Raw genomic sequence first — 16569 nt, forward strand, 5'->3', positions numbered from 1 at the left:
TCAAACCTGGGTCGGCCTGGTTGGACACAGACATCTACTGCCTTAAATATAAAACTCACAGTCCAACTTCTGAAAAGAGTAGTCTATATTCAAAATAACTATTATGTGTCTCACATAGGAGAGGGGGGAAATAATCCGATATTTAAGTTTTGCGATATTCAATGAAAACGGTATCAATCAAGTGTGATGGTTAGAAACATGCTATGTGTACACTAAGAGGAGTTCAAAGGAAGTAAAACCATGAATGTTCTATTCTCATAGACCATAAATGTGCACCAAAAGAGCCGAACAACGGCTGATTTCTACGACTTCCACTATTCACTTAGCAAAGAGCACAGAGGACGTGCTGTGGGCCACAGCATCTCCCTGCCTCTACCCTCCCTCTCCCCACTCCAGATTCTAGTCAGTCGCCCCCCACACCCCCCACTAGGGCCCCGGCGGAAGTGCAGAGAGAAACGAGACTTCAGCTCTTGGCTGGTGGCTCCCAGAAGGCTGGGTACAAACAGAGGCCAGTACGAACTGTCCACCTTCGCGTCCACTGTCATTAGAAGCTAAGCCTAGAGCGGGTGCTCCTCTACTCCTGCCAGTGGGCGAGACCCTGTCCCCACCTGCCCCAGCGGGGGAGTGTGACAGCAATTGGGGCAAGAACAGGCTGGTGTCCCTGGGAGCGTGGGGTCCCCCCGGGCCGGGCCAAAATCCCTGGCCTGCCACCATCCTCTCCACCCCGCCGGCCCCACAGGACAGACCATCCCGGACCTACCCTGGTTGTCGTACATGCACATGGGCCCATCGCGCTGGTAGTTGGCCACTCGAGCCCGGAATGGACAGTTCACGGGGATCTGGAGATAGTTGGGGCCCAGGCGGTGGCGGTGGGTGTCGGGGTAGGCGAACAGACGGCCCTAGGGTCATAGAGAAGAGGTGCAGGATGTCAGGTGTGCACAGAGAATAGAGGAGGGGCGGAGGGGAGGACATGGGGTGCGTGCTGGACACAGATACCATGAAACCCTGGCCTTCGCAGCTAGGAGCAGTTTTAGTTTTAGTTTCCTCTCAGATGAAACTGGTGACCCGGAACTGAGCACGTGCAGCATATACCACACACACAGACACACGCGCATGCGTGCACGCACGCATATACAAACACACGCACACATGCACACACGTACAAACACACACGGAACTCAATACATGCAGCACACACACCACACACACAGACACACCCACCCACCAAAAACCTTCCCGCTGTCCCAGATCACTGTCGTGCAGCATACACACCACACACACACACACACACACACACACACACACACACACACAAGCCAAAAACCTTCCTGCTATCCCAGAACTGAAAATATGTTCAGCATACACCACACACACACATACATGCACGCATGCATGCACAGGCATACACACACATACATGCATGCACACACACACACACACACACACACACCAAACTGAATACTGCGGCATACACACTACACACATACACGCACCAAAACCTTCCCACCATCCCAGATCACTGATTGTCGTGCAGCATATATACCACACACACACACACACACACACACACACACACACACACACACACACCAAAACCCTTTCCGCCGTCCCTGAACTGAAAGCACGTGTAGCATATACCACACACAAACACACACACAACACACATACACACACACACACCAAAAACCTTTCCTCCGTCCCAGATCATCTACTGTCTTCTTACATCACAGTACAGTGTCCTCTTCTATGTGAGTCCTTACGGGCACAGTTCGGGGTAAAACAAGTTTGCTAGAACCTAATGAACCGGAACCATGAACTCATTCCTGTCCTCCTACCCCTCCCCTTCCGGAGTTGGGGGTCGGGGGAATCCATGCTTCAGACTCAAAACAAACAGCAGCAAACTTCTACCCAAATCCCCAGCCTAGAAATGACTTGAAAGAGAGCCTCGCTTATCGTGTGAGGAGCCAGGCCAGGCGTACCTGGAGCTCGGAGACTTTTCTAGATGTCAGCCCAGTGCTAGGCAAAGGGAAACTCCTGTCCAGACACAGGCTATGGGGCCCTGGATGCAGGGTTCAATGATTCAGGCATATTCCCCACAGTCTCGCTTCTCTGTCAACAACCTGCTCTTGGCTGAGGCTCTCACACCTCCCAATAATCGCTTCAAATCATCCACGGCAATGCTCAGGCGACTGGTCCTGCAGTCGTGACTCAGGGCGGCTGTAATTTAGAAGCTGATGGTCTCCTATGACTCAAGACAGCCTCAGTTGAGCTCGGCCTTTACCCCGGGGTCCGAGGGAGCCATCTGCAGCTCCTGGTGGACTCTGTCCCACCACCTTGTTTCTGTGCCTCCTAAAGGTTTATCAGACAAGCCCACGCTACCTTCATGGGAGGGCCCCACACGCCAAGGATGGCAAATGGGCAGAGTGAGACCGAGGAGGCACGGGGCCCTGTGCCCCTGAGGACTGGGCAGAGAGAGCAGAAGAAAACCCTCCCCCCTGGACCTAGCCAGATGCTCTCTGGGAGAGAAGAAAAGCTATCACTGTCCCCACAGGTACTTGGGGACCCTCTGATCTGTGACTTGCCTCATACCATCCGTCCATCTAGCCATGGTCTGGCTGGCTGCTCTGGGGAACAAGGTTTCAGAATTTACAGCATGGTAGGGAGGGCGCTTGCCTTGCATGCAGCCAACTGGGTTCAATCCCCGGCTCCCACTTGGGTTCGCTGAGCCCCAGCAGGAGTGATCCCACAGTTCTACCCTCTGAGCTCTCCAACATGGTAACTTTGTGCCATTAACTCAGTTTGTTTTGTTTTTTGAGTCACCCGGTGATGCACAGGGGTTACTCCTGGCTCTACACTCAGGAATCACTCCTGGCAGTGCACAGGGGACCATAAGGGATACTGGGGATCGAACCTGGGTCAGCCACATGCATGACAAACACCCTACCCGCTGTGCTATCGCTCCGGCCCCAGCCATTAACCCGTTCTTGGCATAATCACATCCTTTCAACCCCAGGCAGGGGAGGATCCCAGTGTCCTGGCTTCCTCTGCTCCTCGGAATCACTGCAGACATTTCTGATGATCCTCTAGTACCAGCCTGCGTCCCTCTTTCATTCCTGATTGCACCCACACTATAGCCTTCCTTCGTTTTCTCTCTCTCAGCCACAGGAGCGAGCTGCATGATTCTGCAGATCCTATTTCTCAAAACAGAAGCCAACTTTTCTTTTCCTAGAAGGGACCCTTACCCCAAAGTTTCCCCCCTTTGTTATTTAAAAAGGTCGGCTCCACCACAGGCTCGCCTGCCTGTGCCATCTCATCTCCGCTGACTCAGGGACAGAGAGTTTCCCTGGTGCCTGGTATGGGCAATGCCTGGCCTTAGGGTTCCCTCCTGTACATGTCCCTGTCAGCACCTGGGACTGTGGGTCTCACCCAGGAGGGAGGGAAGCAACTCATTTTATATTAGTGAAGTTGAATAAAATCAAAGGGAAACACTCATTTTCTATCAAAAGTGCCCAATATTTCCAATGTTAGAGCAAAAAAAAAATTATTATTATTAAAAAGCCAGGGGATCTCAGTTCAACTCTGGGAGTCCGGAACGTCAGCCAGACGCTTCTATACAAGAAGCCACTTGAATCCCTCTGCTTGGACCCTGTGGTTAATCTTTTACCTCTGTTTCGTGGCCAGTGTTCAAAAACACAGATTGATTCACCCAGTAATTATCCAGTCAATTATTTCCACAAAAAGAATATTTCCACATACAGAGAGAACATTTTATTTTTTTAACTCTCTGTACTTTTAAAAGAACATAGTGAGTAGGCATGAAAAACACCAAATGCCTCAGAAACTCACCATCTGAGACAAAGGGTCACATTAATCCACACCTTGATTCACAGGCAACATAAACTGGGTTCATGAAAATCATATCCAGACGCTTCTTATAGATGGGGAAATTTGAGGGTAATAGAGAAGGAAAGGAATCAAGTTTTCCTGACCTAGATGTTATAATTAATTAACTCTATTCCCTCCCATTGGTTACTGAGGGAACAGAGTGCTGTATTCTGTAAATACCTGAAGCATTCCTAACTCTTTAAATTAAGAGACTAGATGCCAAAATCTTAACATTTTGAGGGATTTTATGAAATGTGGTCAGTGCTATAATCCCCGTGTCTGGATGTTTTTATCAGGACTACAGGAATTGAAGACCCTGATTAATCAAAGTGTTTTTTGGGGTTTTTTTTGAGGGTTTTTTTTTTTTTTGCTTCTTGGGTCACACCTGGCAATGCTCAGGGGTTACTCCTGGCTCTGCAGTCAGGAATTACTCCTGGTGGTACTCAGGGGGCCATATGGGATGCTGGGAATGGAACCCAGGTTGGCCACGTGCAAGGCAAATGCTCTACCCACTGTACTATCATTCCAGCCCCAAGACTAATCAAAGTTTAAGTGATGCCCTCATTCATTCTTACAAAGACCATGCCAAACTACCCATTTTGTGTGTGTGTGTGTGTGTGTGTGTGTGTGTGTGTGTGTGTGTCCATTCCCACTCCACACGCCTACTTTAGAGCAACTCAATACCTGAGACTTACCTGAAGCATTTTGTCAGGGCTGGGCTCAATGCCGGGTGGCATGTTGCTTGGGTCAAAGGCGATCTGTTCGACCTCAGCAAAGTAATTAACTGGATTCCGGTTTAAGACCAGTTTACCAACTGGGATAAGAGGGTAGTCCTTATGAGGCCATATCTAAAAGCAATGATACATTCACAGTTACCGGGCAACCAACAGAATAGAAATTAAAGCACCCACAAATACACCAGCTTTCAAATATAATGGAATCAATGAAAATTAACTTATTTATTTATTTATTTTTATTAGTGAAAAACCATGAGGTACAGTTGTAGACTTACAAACTTTCATGCTTGGGTTTCAGTTATACAATGATCGAGTATCCATCCCTCCACCAGTGCCCATTCTCCACTACCAATGATCCCAGTAGCCCTCCCACCCCTCACCCCTCACCCCTTCCCCCCCACCCCGCCCCACCTCTGTGGCAGGGCATTCCCTTTTGCTCTCTCTTTCCTTTAGGGTGTTGTGGTTTGCAATAGAGGTATTGAGTGGCCATCATGTTCAGTCTATAGTTTACTTTCAGCATGCATCTCGCATCCCGAGTAAATCCTCCAAACATCTTTTACTTGGTGTTCCCTTCTCTACCTGAGCTGCCTTTTCCCATGTGCTACCGGCTTCCAAGCCATGGAGCAGACCTTCTGGTACTTATCTCAACTATTCCTGGGTCTTCGTCTCCCATTATGTTACTTTATATTCCCCACACGAGTGCAGTCTTTCTATGTCTGTCCCTCTCTTTCTGGCTCATTTCATGTAGCATGATACTTTCCATGTAGAACCACTTGTTTGTAAATTTCATGACTTCATCTTTTCTAACAGCTGCATAGTATTCCATTGTGTAGATGTACCAAAGTTTCTTTAACCAGTTCTCGGTCACTCAAGTTTTTTCCAAATTTTGGCTATTGTAAACAGATTTGGTTTATTAGGGTTGTCTCTCTCTCTCTCTCTCTCTCTCTCTCTCTCTCTCTCTCTCTCTCTCTCTTTCATTGTGAGTCTTGCTAGTGGTTTATCTATCTTGTTTATTTTCTTGAAGAACCAACTCTTGGTTTCATTAATCTTTCAGATTGTTTTTTGGGTTCCATGTCGTTGATTTCTGCTCTAAGTTTTATTGTATCTTTCCTTCTGCCTGGTTTGGGCTCCTTTTGTTGGTCCTTTTCTAAGACCTGTGAAGTCAAGTTGTTTATGTGGGCCCTTTCTTCCTTCCTGAGAGAAGCTTGCAGAGCTATAAATTTATTCCTTAACACAGCTTTACCTGCATCCCATAGGTTCTGGTAGCTCGTGTCTTTATTCTCATTTGTTTCCAGGTATCTTTTGATTTCTTCCTTGATTCTTTCCTGATCTATTTGTTGTTCAACATTGACTTGTTTAATTTCCAGGTGTCTGATTTGGTTTTCTGAGTCTGTACATGATTAACTTCTATCTTCAGTGCATCATGGTCTGAAAAGATAGTTGATACAATGTCTATCTTTCTGATTCTGTTGAGGTATGCTTCGTGGCCCATGGTCTAATCTGGAAAATGTTCCATGTGCACTGGAAAAGAATGTGTATTAATTTTTGGGGGGATATAAAGTCCTGTATAGATCTATTAGCCTTCTCTCTCTTCTATTTCTTCCTTCAGAGCCATTATTTCCTTTCTGAGTTTTAATCTTCTTGATCTATCCAGAAGTGAAAAGGCAGTGTTAAACTTTCCAACTACTATTGTGTTGCTCGCAATGTCCTTCTTAAAGTCTATTAGCAGTTGTTGTAGGTATTTGGCTGGTCCCTCATTGGGTGTGTATACGTTTAGGAGTGTGATTTCTTCCTGCTGTACATATCCCTTGATTAACAAAAAATGGCCTTCACTGTCCCTTCTAATATTTTTCAACCTGAAATCTATGTTGTCCAATACTAGTAAGGCCATCCCTGCATTTTTGAGGGGGTTGTTTGATTGCAGGATTGTTTTCCATCTTTTGAGTCTGTGTTTGTTCTGATAGTTCAGATGTGTTTCTTATAGACAGCAGAATGTTGGGTTCTGTCTCTGAATCCACTTGCCACTCTGTGTCTCTTAATTGGTGAATTTAGACTACATTGACGTTGAGAGAGATTATTGTTATGGGGTTTTGTGTCATCTTTCTGTAAGGGTTTGTCACAAATCGTTTATTTGTGACACTTCTGTGCTTGTAGGGGTTTGACCTGTCTTACAGTAGCCCTTTTAGCCTTTCTTTTAGGTTTGGTTTTGAGTCTATGAAGTTCCTGAGTGTTGTTTATCCACAAAATAATGTACCGTTCCTTTGAGTTTGAGTGAGAGTTTAGTCAGATAAAGTATTCTTGGTGAAGTGTTCATTTCAGTGAGTTTTTTTACTATATCCTACCATTGCCTTCGGGCTTGGAAGGTTTCCTCTGATAGGTCTGCTGTGAATCTAAGGGGTTCTCCTTTGTATGTTATTTCCTTTTTTGACCTTGCTGCTTGCAGTACTGTGTCTCTATCTGTGGCACCCATCATTCTAACTATGATATGTCTTGGAGTGTTTTTGTTAGGGTCTCTTTTAGTTGGCACCCTTCAGGCTCCTTGAATCTGGATTCCTGCATTCTCCAGCTCTGGCAACTTTTCAGCAAAGATTTCTTTAACTGTGGCTTTTTCATTGAGATTTCTTCCCTGACCTTCTGGTACTCCAGTTATTCTAATGTTGTTCCTCTTGAAATCATCCCGTAGAAGTCTGATTCGCTCTAGAGTTATTTTGAGGTCTCTTCCCATTGTTTGTTGTTGCCTATAAGCTTCTTGCAGCTCATCTTCAAGCTCACTGATTCTGTCTTCGGCTCTAGCCATTCTACTTTTGAGGGCACACACTGAGTTCTTTATTTCATCTATCGAATCGTTTATTTGTGACACTTCTGTGCATAGCTTTCCTATTTCTGCTCTCTTTTCTTCCTGTATTTTCTCGATTGTCCGATCCATTGTTTCTTTCATGTCCTCCTTTAATTTACTGGATATCTGTCCCACCGTTTCTTTGAGTTCTTGAACATCTTCATTACTTCATCTCCAAAATCTTTATCGAAGAGCTCACATTTGTGATTAACGCCTGTCGAGGCTTCTGGACTCTTTTCATCACTCTCTGCTTGTGGTGGGGATTTGCGCTGTTTCTTCATGTTGTTGTGGTAGTATGGAGACTGAGATGTGACACCAGATCGCTGGGTATGGGTAATATAACTGCGGCCAGTGGCCCCAAAGTAGGCCACGCCCACTCCTGCAGAGACTATGCCCACTTCTGCAGAGGCCACGTCCCTGTCCCCTACAGGTACCTGTTTTTTTTGGGGGGGCGGGGGGGAGGGTGGTACAGACCTGGGAGAGAGTGAAAACCAGGCGTGGCTTTGGGGATAAACAGGAAGCAAGTTCATTATCTTAAAAACAACATAACATGATTAAGAACTAAAGGTGAGTTCAATCTTTCCTAACAGTCAATATTTGTCCTAAATGAAATGGACATCAGCTTTTCAGACTTTGATCCTTGCAAATAACACTGTAGCAAGTCACTGGGAGGAGATCGATAAATTTATCCATCAGGAATATGTAAGTTCAGCCTGGTGAGTACCAACTCCCAAGCTAGGAAACAAAGAGAGGCTCTATCCTGTGGACATGCCCTTCCCATCATCATCAATGAACCTGGTGGACCAAGAAACTCTTTAAAAGAAAACAACTCAATTATTAACCAGCTCACCTTGGTTAAATCAAATGGATTGAATTCAAACTTTTCTGCCTGACTGAACGTCATGACCTGGATGTAGAAGGTCCATGAAGGGTAGTTGCCGGTGGCGATGGCATTGAAAAGGTCCCGGAGGCCATAATCGGGGTCATCCTGGGAAAGTCTGGCCGCTTCCTCCACAGAGAGGTTTTTGATGCCCTGGTCAGTCTAAACACAGAATGAAAGAAAGGAGGTCAAATAGTCTCCCTCATAGTGATACCTTAGATCTTCCCCTTGCATGGAGAAAAGCATTTCAACGAGTCCCTCCAGCACCTGAAACATAAAACCTAAGAGCCAGCACAAAAGGAACATTTCCCACACAGGGAAGGTGAAGCTCCCGGGCTCCCAAAGAGAATGTCTGACTGAGCCGAGTGCTCTGAGCCTCAAGACACTGGCCAACAACCAGAGAGATCACACACGGTCCCACCCGAGAGCTATTCACTGGGGGTGGTGGGAAGGGTCAGCCAACAAAAGTCATGGGTACTCATCAACTAGATAGGGAGTTCCCATCTCTGGGAAAGGAAAGAGAAAGGAGAGGGGCTCTTGATCCCTGCTCAGTGTTTAAGAGAAGTAAGAAGATGAGGCGGGTAACAGCCTGGAGCCTCCTGCTTCACTCTACCTTATAGTGGAACTTGCAATAAACTGCTTCTCCACTGGCGTTAACCAGCTTGAAAGTGTGGGACCCATATCCATTCATGTGCCTGTGCCCATCTGGAATCCCACGGTCACTGAATAAGAAAGACACCTAAGGAAGAGGAAAAACAAAACCTGAAAAGTTTCCCTTTAAAGTTAAGCATCCTATAATTTTAAGACATTCTACATTTCCAGAAAAATCCTTACCGACAGAGAACAATCTTGTCGATTACCCACAAGAATAGCTGTCATTATTACTTAATGTGCGCGCACATACACACACATACACACGCATAAGCATTTTATTTTTTTTTCCTTTATTTTTTTTCTATTTTTTGGGTCACACCTGGCGATGCACAGGGGTTACTCCTGGCTTTGCACTCAGGAGTTACTCCTGGCGGTGCTCAGGGGACCATATGGGATGCTGGGAATAGAACCCGGGTCGGCCGTGTGCAAGGTAAATGCCCTACCCACTGTGCTATCTCTCCAGCCCCTCGCATAAGCATTTTAAAGCAGAATAATACACAAATCCTTAATCCCATGGCTCAAAAAATCCAATAAAAGCAAGCTAAAACAAATCTGAAAACTAGCCTAACTCACTTCATTTTAATAGTAAATTTGTTTACTTTTCCTAAATTTTTTAAAATATCACTTTCCCCTTACCCAAAGAACTATTCTGCACTCCAGAGACTTTAACCTTTAATATCGCTGAGCACAGATACTAAGATAGCATCACTGAAGGGTTCCAAGGAGGGGGAAGCACAACAAAGTCCATCATCATAAACTCTGCATGTGCGTGTTTTGTTTTTGTGCCACACCCAGCAGTGTCCAGGGCTTACTTCTGGCTCTGAACTCAGGGATCACTCCTGGCACAGCTCGGGGGACCATAGGGGATGCCGGGGATTAAACTCAGGTCAGCCATGTGCAAGGCAAGTGCCCTACTCATTGTACTATTGCTCCAGCAACAAAATCCATCATTATAAAACCCTCTTTAGGATCATGAAACCTGAGGAAGCCTCCCATTGAGAAACAATCCAGGAACCAATTCCAGCAGGAGAACCAGAACTGGCGCGTATAGCAGGAAGAAGAATTATCAGTTCTGGCCCAGGAGGGCCAGGGCAGAGAGAACAGAAATGTCCCCACCTGATGCAGAGATTCAGGTCGCAGGCTCCAGAAGTCCCACACCATGTCTGGGTCCTTCAGGTGTGTTTGAGGGTTTCTTTTTTGACTGTGGACAAAAGATGGAAACTGAATGGAAAAAGAAAGAGAGAAAAGAAACTAAGTGTACAGGAATTATGGCATTTTATATATACATATATGCACATACTCATACATACATACATATATATTACACATCACCTACTGTTACATTTAGGAATTGTAATTTGGAACAATCACACTCTAGAATGTTGGGTATTTTCCTGGGAATTTTGTTTTCTTTGTTTTGTTCTTGGGCCACACCCAGCAATGCTCAGGACTTACTCCTGGCTCTGCAGTCAGGAATTACTCCTGGCAGTGCTCGGGGTGACCATATGGGATGGAACCCCAGTAGGTCATGTGCAAAAGCAAGCCCCCTACCTGCTGTACTATCACTCCTACCCTGAACTCTAGAATGTTAAACTGCCTGACTTTAAAAGGATATGTGTTCAACAGACATAACTGGTACCCCTCAGAGTATTTCAAATAGAATCAGAGATCTAGTATCTACCTGAATAAAAAAAAATGTACATACACACAAAGCCCACATAAACTCACAAACTCCTACCAACTGGGAACAAGTAATAACACCTTCTTCTCTGTCTCTAGGCCCCCCTCTCTCTATTCATTTCTTGCCCCATGATAAGAAAAACAGACCATTCCCATGAAGGCCAATAAAAAGATCTTGGAATGCCAAATCTAAGACCAACAGTAACTGTGGTCATTTGATCTTACAGAAAGATACACAATATGCAGTAGAAAGGCAATCTTGCCAACCCAGATTCTCTGCTTTTCAGTGTTTCCCCTCAAAGGCCACGCTCTACAGGGTATCTGAGACAAGCAAACACTGTGGTTTCCAGAACACCACACCACCTACCAGTATGGCGTCCCTAATAAAGAAAATCGGGGTGTTATTTCCAACGAGATCCCAGTTACCATCTTCTGTGTAAAATTTCACCGCAAAGCCACGAGGGTCCCGAACGGTGTCTGCTGAGCCCGCTTCTCCAGCTGGAAGAGTCAAAAGGCGGGAAATGAAGCCTTTGTTAGAACAGTTTGCATCCAAGAAGTCTCGTCACAGAGAAACCCTAGAGCTCTCTCCTTGCCAATCCATTCATTTCCTAGAAGTAAATTAGGGATTTGCGTGCCTGCGCTATTATTTCTACCACCCATGAGATAATTTAGGCTACAAATTAAACAAAAGAATTCACAGAGGCTAATAAGGCAGTGGATGTAATAACAGCTGACTAAGATTATCCATTTACCATAAAAAGACAGCTTTGTTCAAACGGGCAATTAAAATTTAAATGAGAACAAGGGAGGAGAATAATTATGATGATTAAGGTAGTGAATATGGGAATAGGTGAACTGTCAGAAGGATGAAGTTAATACTAAGAAAGTAAGTCAGAATAGAGGTTCTTAATTTCACTTATTTTTATACTTCATGGTGGCCTGGAGCAATAGCACAGCGGGTGGGGTGTTTGCCTTGCACGCGGCCGACCTGGTCGACCCGAGTTCGATTCCTCCGCCCCTCTCAGAGAACCCGGCAAGCTACCAAGAGTATCTCGCCCGCACAGCAAAGCCTGGCAAGCTCCCCGTGACATATTCAATATGCCAAACACAGTAACAATAAAGTCTCACAATGGAGACATTACTGGGCCTGCTTGAGCAAATCGATGAACAACGGGAGGACAGTGCTACAGTTATACTTCATGGTATTTAAAAACATATACACACTAACGCTGAATCCATTCATCTCTGAAACAGCAGTAATCCCACTTAGCAAAGTAGATCTATGGATTACAATAATGTCTGCAAACCATTGGTGATTAGCTGTCAGTAATATCTCTCCCCGACAATGAGTAACGTGGGAGGTGGGAGGCTCTGCTGAGGGACAGCTGTCACTGACGTTACTGTGATTTCCACACCATGCTTGCCTGTGAAGCCGTGATGCAATGAAAAGCTCTTTCCAAATATCACAGAATGACCCAAAGGGGTGGAAGTATCAGTCTGATTTCTCACGACCTCAATCAGTAACTTCCTACCGGCCTCAGAAAACTATTTCTCCTTATTTGAAAGACTTTTGGAGAAGCGCTTGTTTTCTGTTTTGTTTTTTGATAAGTTTGTCTTGAAATTAAGCTTCGAATGTTAAAGCTCTTAGGAACAGATTCTTTCTGGTCCCCACAGGAGAGTCCCCAGCCCTCCTACACACACACATAGGGGACTCACCGACAGTGGAGAACCGGACGGCGATGGGAGTCCTCTTCCCAACATGCTCGAACACCTTGGCCTTGGAGTATTTCGTGATGTCATGTGTGACCTCAAAGTAGCCGAAGGCCCCTAGTAAGAGAGTCACAGAATCCCGCATCAGGAGACCTTCACTTACACCATCGGGTCCTCAAGAGGCACAGGGGTCACAAAGGAACATGAGGGGTTGGCTGTGGGCTTGTGGGAGCGGAGGGCAATGCCCCCATCATCAAGTGCTCAACTGAGTAAGAAACTTCTAGGGTTGAAAGGATGAGGGCATGAGTGAGGAGCTGGAAGAAGCTGGAAGGAGCTAGCCACGGGTGACTCAAGGTCCTCGGCCTCAGAGGGCTTTCAAACATATTCAGAAACTCAGAGAGAGAACTGAGAGCAAAGGAAGAGGAAAAGAAACAAGTAAAAAAAGTAGAACATTGGGGCCCAAGAGATAGTACAGTGGTTAGGGCTTGCACACAGCTGACCCAGGTTTGATTCTCAGCATCCCATATGGTCCCCCGAGCACCACCAGGAGTAATTCCTGAGTGCAGAGCCAGGAGTAACTGCTGAGCATCACTGGGTGTGACCCAAAATGCCAAAAAAAAAAAAAAAAAAAGAAGAAAAAGTAGAACATGCAATGAACAAAGAACGCCAAGCAAACAGCACCGTAAACCTCATGATGAGAAAGCCACCCCACTCCAAAAAAAAAAAGAAAAGAAAAAAAAAACCTCAAAGCTGGGGCAGCTACAAGGGCTCTTTTGGAAGAAGAGAAGAAGAGGAGATACAGTAGGAGACTGAATTAAAACTCAATAAATAAGAAGGAGAGAAAAACTTTTCTTCCTTTCTATCATGCTTTCTTTTTCCTACTGAGTTAAGTTATTTTCTTTGTTTAAGACACCACCCAGCCCTGCCTTGAGCCTAGCTGGGTGCAATTATCTCTAGTCCTACCCCTCGTCCTACCAGGAGTGATCCCTGAGTGCAGAGCCAGGGATAAACCCCGAGCACTGCCAGAAATGGCCCAGAAACAAAAAAGAAAACAAAGGACAAATAAATATTAAAAAAAAAAAAGCAGCACTCCCATCCCCTATAGTTTGTTATTTTTGCAATAAAAACAGATGGTGCGCTAGGGGCAATTCCTCATTCGGTGTCCAGGACTGAGCCCTAAGCATAGCTCAGGAGATCTATACAGTCCCGGGATCAAACCAGGCCCCACACCATGCAAGGCAACCTCCTTCCCTCCTGTCCCACCCCTCTGGCCCCTGAAGTGCAACATTCAGCCCTGGTGTTTTGAAGCCATGTGCCCTAAGGCACCTTGATGCCCACTCACCGGCTCCTTTAGCGTGCACGACGCGCTCGGGAATTCTCTCTCGGTCGAAGTGCGCCATCTCATCAGTGAAAACCACATCCTGAACCAGCAGAGGCCCTCGGGGGCCCGCTGTCATGATGTTGAGCTTGTCCCCGATGGGATTCCCAGCCCCTGTGGTCAGGACATCAGGCTTCTGAGGGAACATGAAAGGGGAAAGCCAGAGAGGGAGGTCAGTACCGTGGCGTCTTCCATGTCACGGGGCCCATCACAATTCAACTCTGATACCTTCTGTCCAAACACTCTCCATTTCCTGTGTCCAAAGGGCGGAGACACTCCAAGAGAACCCACTGCTTGGACAGATCTCAGCAACACTCTGCTAAGAAACACGGCCCACGTGCAGGAAGACAGCTAAATAGCCTGACCGTCTGCTTGACCCCGAATGGATACAGCCCCCAGCCTAACATAAAGGCCAGAGTGATAGCACAGCGGGTAGGGCATCTGCCTTGCACACGCCTGCACGTGGCTGATCCGGGTTCGATCTCTGGCCTCCCATATGGTCCTGAGTCAGGAGGAATTCCTGAGTGCAGAGCCAGGTGTTAGCCCTGAGAACTGCTGGATGTGCCCTCACCCCCCCCCCCACCTCCTGAAAAAAAGGTCAATATAATAAAGAGTTTACTAAATAAGAAGAGAGAGTGGGTCACGAAAACATCTTTTATTTTCAGTTCTTAGAGAGGTCACACCCACTGGTGCTCAGGAGCCCCAGGACCATACATACCCAGAGGGGATGGGGGTGCGGAGGGCATGTGATGCTGAGGGTAGAAGTCAGGGCCCTGCACATTCTAGGCATTTGCTCAACCACTTCAACCACAACCCCAGTTCCTGGGCCTCGGAAAGAAAGGATTTTGGTTTTTTTTTTTTTAATTTTTATTAGTGAAACACCATGAGGTACAGTCGTAGACTTACAAATTTTTGTGCTTGGGTTTCAGTTATACAATGATCGAGTACCCATCCCTCCACCAGTGCCCATTTTCCAACCACCACAGGTCCCAGTATCCCTCCCTCCCCCCATCCCTCCATCTCACCCTGCCTCTGTGGCATGGCATTCCCCCTTGTCCTCTCTCTCTCCTTTTGGGTGCTGTGGTTTGCAAAAGAGGCACTGAGTGGTAATCATGTTCAATCTAGAGTCTACTCTCAGCACGCATCTCCCATCCTGGGAGGATCCTCCCAACACCCTTTATTTGGTGCTCCCTTCTCTATCTGAGCTCCCTTTTCCCCTAGTGCAGCTGGCCTCCAAGCCATGGAGCAAAATTCCTGATACTAATCTCGGCCACTCTTGGGTGTTATTGGAAAGAAAGTTTTTATAAAATCATTTCAGATGAAAAGTATCAGGCTTGGGGCCAGAGTGATAGGATAGTGGGTAGGGTGTTTGCCTTGCATAAGGCTGACCCGGGTTCAACCCCCAGCATCCCATATGGTTCCCCAAGCCTGCCAGGAGTGATTTCTGAGTGCAGAGTCAGGAGGAACCCCTGAGAATCTCTGGGTGTGACCCAAAAAACAAAACAAAGCAAAAGTACTAGGCTTTCTCCACAAGACAGTGAATGTCCATAAAAACCATCGCAGAGCTCTGCCTAGGAGGGAGCCCATGCCCCCCATTTTGTTTTGTTTTGTTTTATTTTTACAAGCAACAAAAAATAAAACAAAGATCCAGTGATGATTTCATTACCAGGTTTCCTCTAGGGAAATGACTTTTCTCATGGAAAATTAGCCCAAAGACAAGGAGAAAACAGTGCCATTGACTGTATGTAATTTCCCATTTCCCACTGTAAGCACCATTTCTGGAGCACAGGCCAGATGTGCAAGGCTTCATCCCAGCCGCTCTCCCTCATGTTATCTGGTTTAGTGTCTCAATTATCCAATGAGATCAACATTATGATTTCCACTTAGCAAATGGTGTTACTCTTCCAGGGAACTTAAGGAACTCTGCACAGGTAACAGGACCATGTGGCATGTGTTCATCCACGGCATCGATCAAACCTGGGTGAGCAAAAGCATTTCTCCCAACTTACTGAGGACTCTACAACAAGAATGTGTTTTGAAGATGAAAGAGTTTTTTCTTTTCACTCACTTTGGGAGAGCAGCATTTACTCAACACACTGAAAGCACACTTGTTAATGTGTTTGCACCTTCCTTTTTTTAAAAAAAAAATTATTTTAATTACCGTGAGATACTCTCAGTAGCTTGCCGGGCTTCCAGAGGGGGGCAGAGGAATCGAACTTGGGTCGGCCATGTTGGCTGCGTGCCAGGCAAACGCCCTACCGCTCTGCTATCGCTCCAGCCTCGCCCACATGGCAGAGCCTGTCAAGCTACCCTTGATGTATTTGATATGCCAAACACAGTAACAACAAAGTCTCCAATGGAGACGTTACTGGGCCTGCTGAGCAAATGAACAACAAGGGGAGGACAGTGACAGTGACAGTGACTGTGAGATACAGTTGCAAAGCTTTCATGATCAGGTTTCAGTCAGACAATGTTCCAACATCCAAACATCCATCCCTCCACCAGTGTACATTTCCCAACACCAACATCCCAATATTCCCCCACCCCCGTATCCCTCCCTGCAACCCCCACACCCTCCTTTCCCTCTCCTCTCCTCTCTCTCTCTCTCTCTCTCTTTTCCCCCTTCCCCCCACACTGGGAGGCCATCATGTTTGGTCCTTTACCCACTTTCCACTTTCCATACACATTTCCCATCCAGAGGGATCCCTTCCAACCATCACTGTCACAATGGTCCCTTCTCTATCCCAACTGCCCCTCCCACAGGCCGTGAGGCAGGCTTCCAACCCTGGGCCATTCGTCCTGGCCCTTG

General features: G+C 46.4%; 1 protein-coding gene across 1 annotated transcript in view; it reads right to left on the reverse strand.

Annotated features, from left to right (window-relative positions):
* CAT (catalase) overlaps nt 1-16569 on the reverse strand; it is a 35986-nt gene that overhangs the window by 8974 nt on the left and 10443 nt on the right. Inside the window, exons 2-9 of the mRNA XM_056136040.1 lie at nt 13725-13896; nt 12389-12499; nt 11040-11170; nt 10109-10213; nt 8952-9077; nt 8309-8500; nt 4581-4733; nt 761-899 (exon numbers count right to left, since the gene is read on the reverse strand). Coding sequence (XP_055992015.1) covers nt 761-899; nt 4581-4733; nt 8309-8500; nt 8952-9077; nt 10109-10213; nt 11040-11170; nt 12389-12499; nt 13725-13896 — 1129 coding nt within the window. The remainder of the gene's footprint in view (nt 1-760; nt 900-4580; nt 4734-8308; nt 8501-8951; nt 9078-10108; nt 10214-11039; nt 11171-12388; nt 12500-13724; nt 13897-16569) is intronic.

This window comes from Sorex fumeus, unplaced genomic scaffold (assembly GCF_029834395.1).
Source record: "Sorex fumeus unplaced genomic scaffold, SorFum_2.1 ptg000007l, whole genome shotgun sequence".
Classification (NCBI taxonomy): domain Eukaryota; kingdom Metazoa; phylum Chordata; class Mammalia; order Eulipotyphla; family Soricidae; genus Sorex; species Sorex fumeus.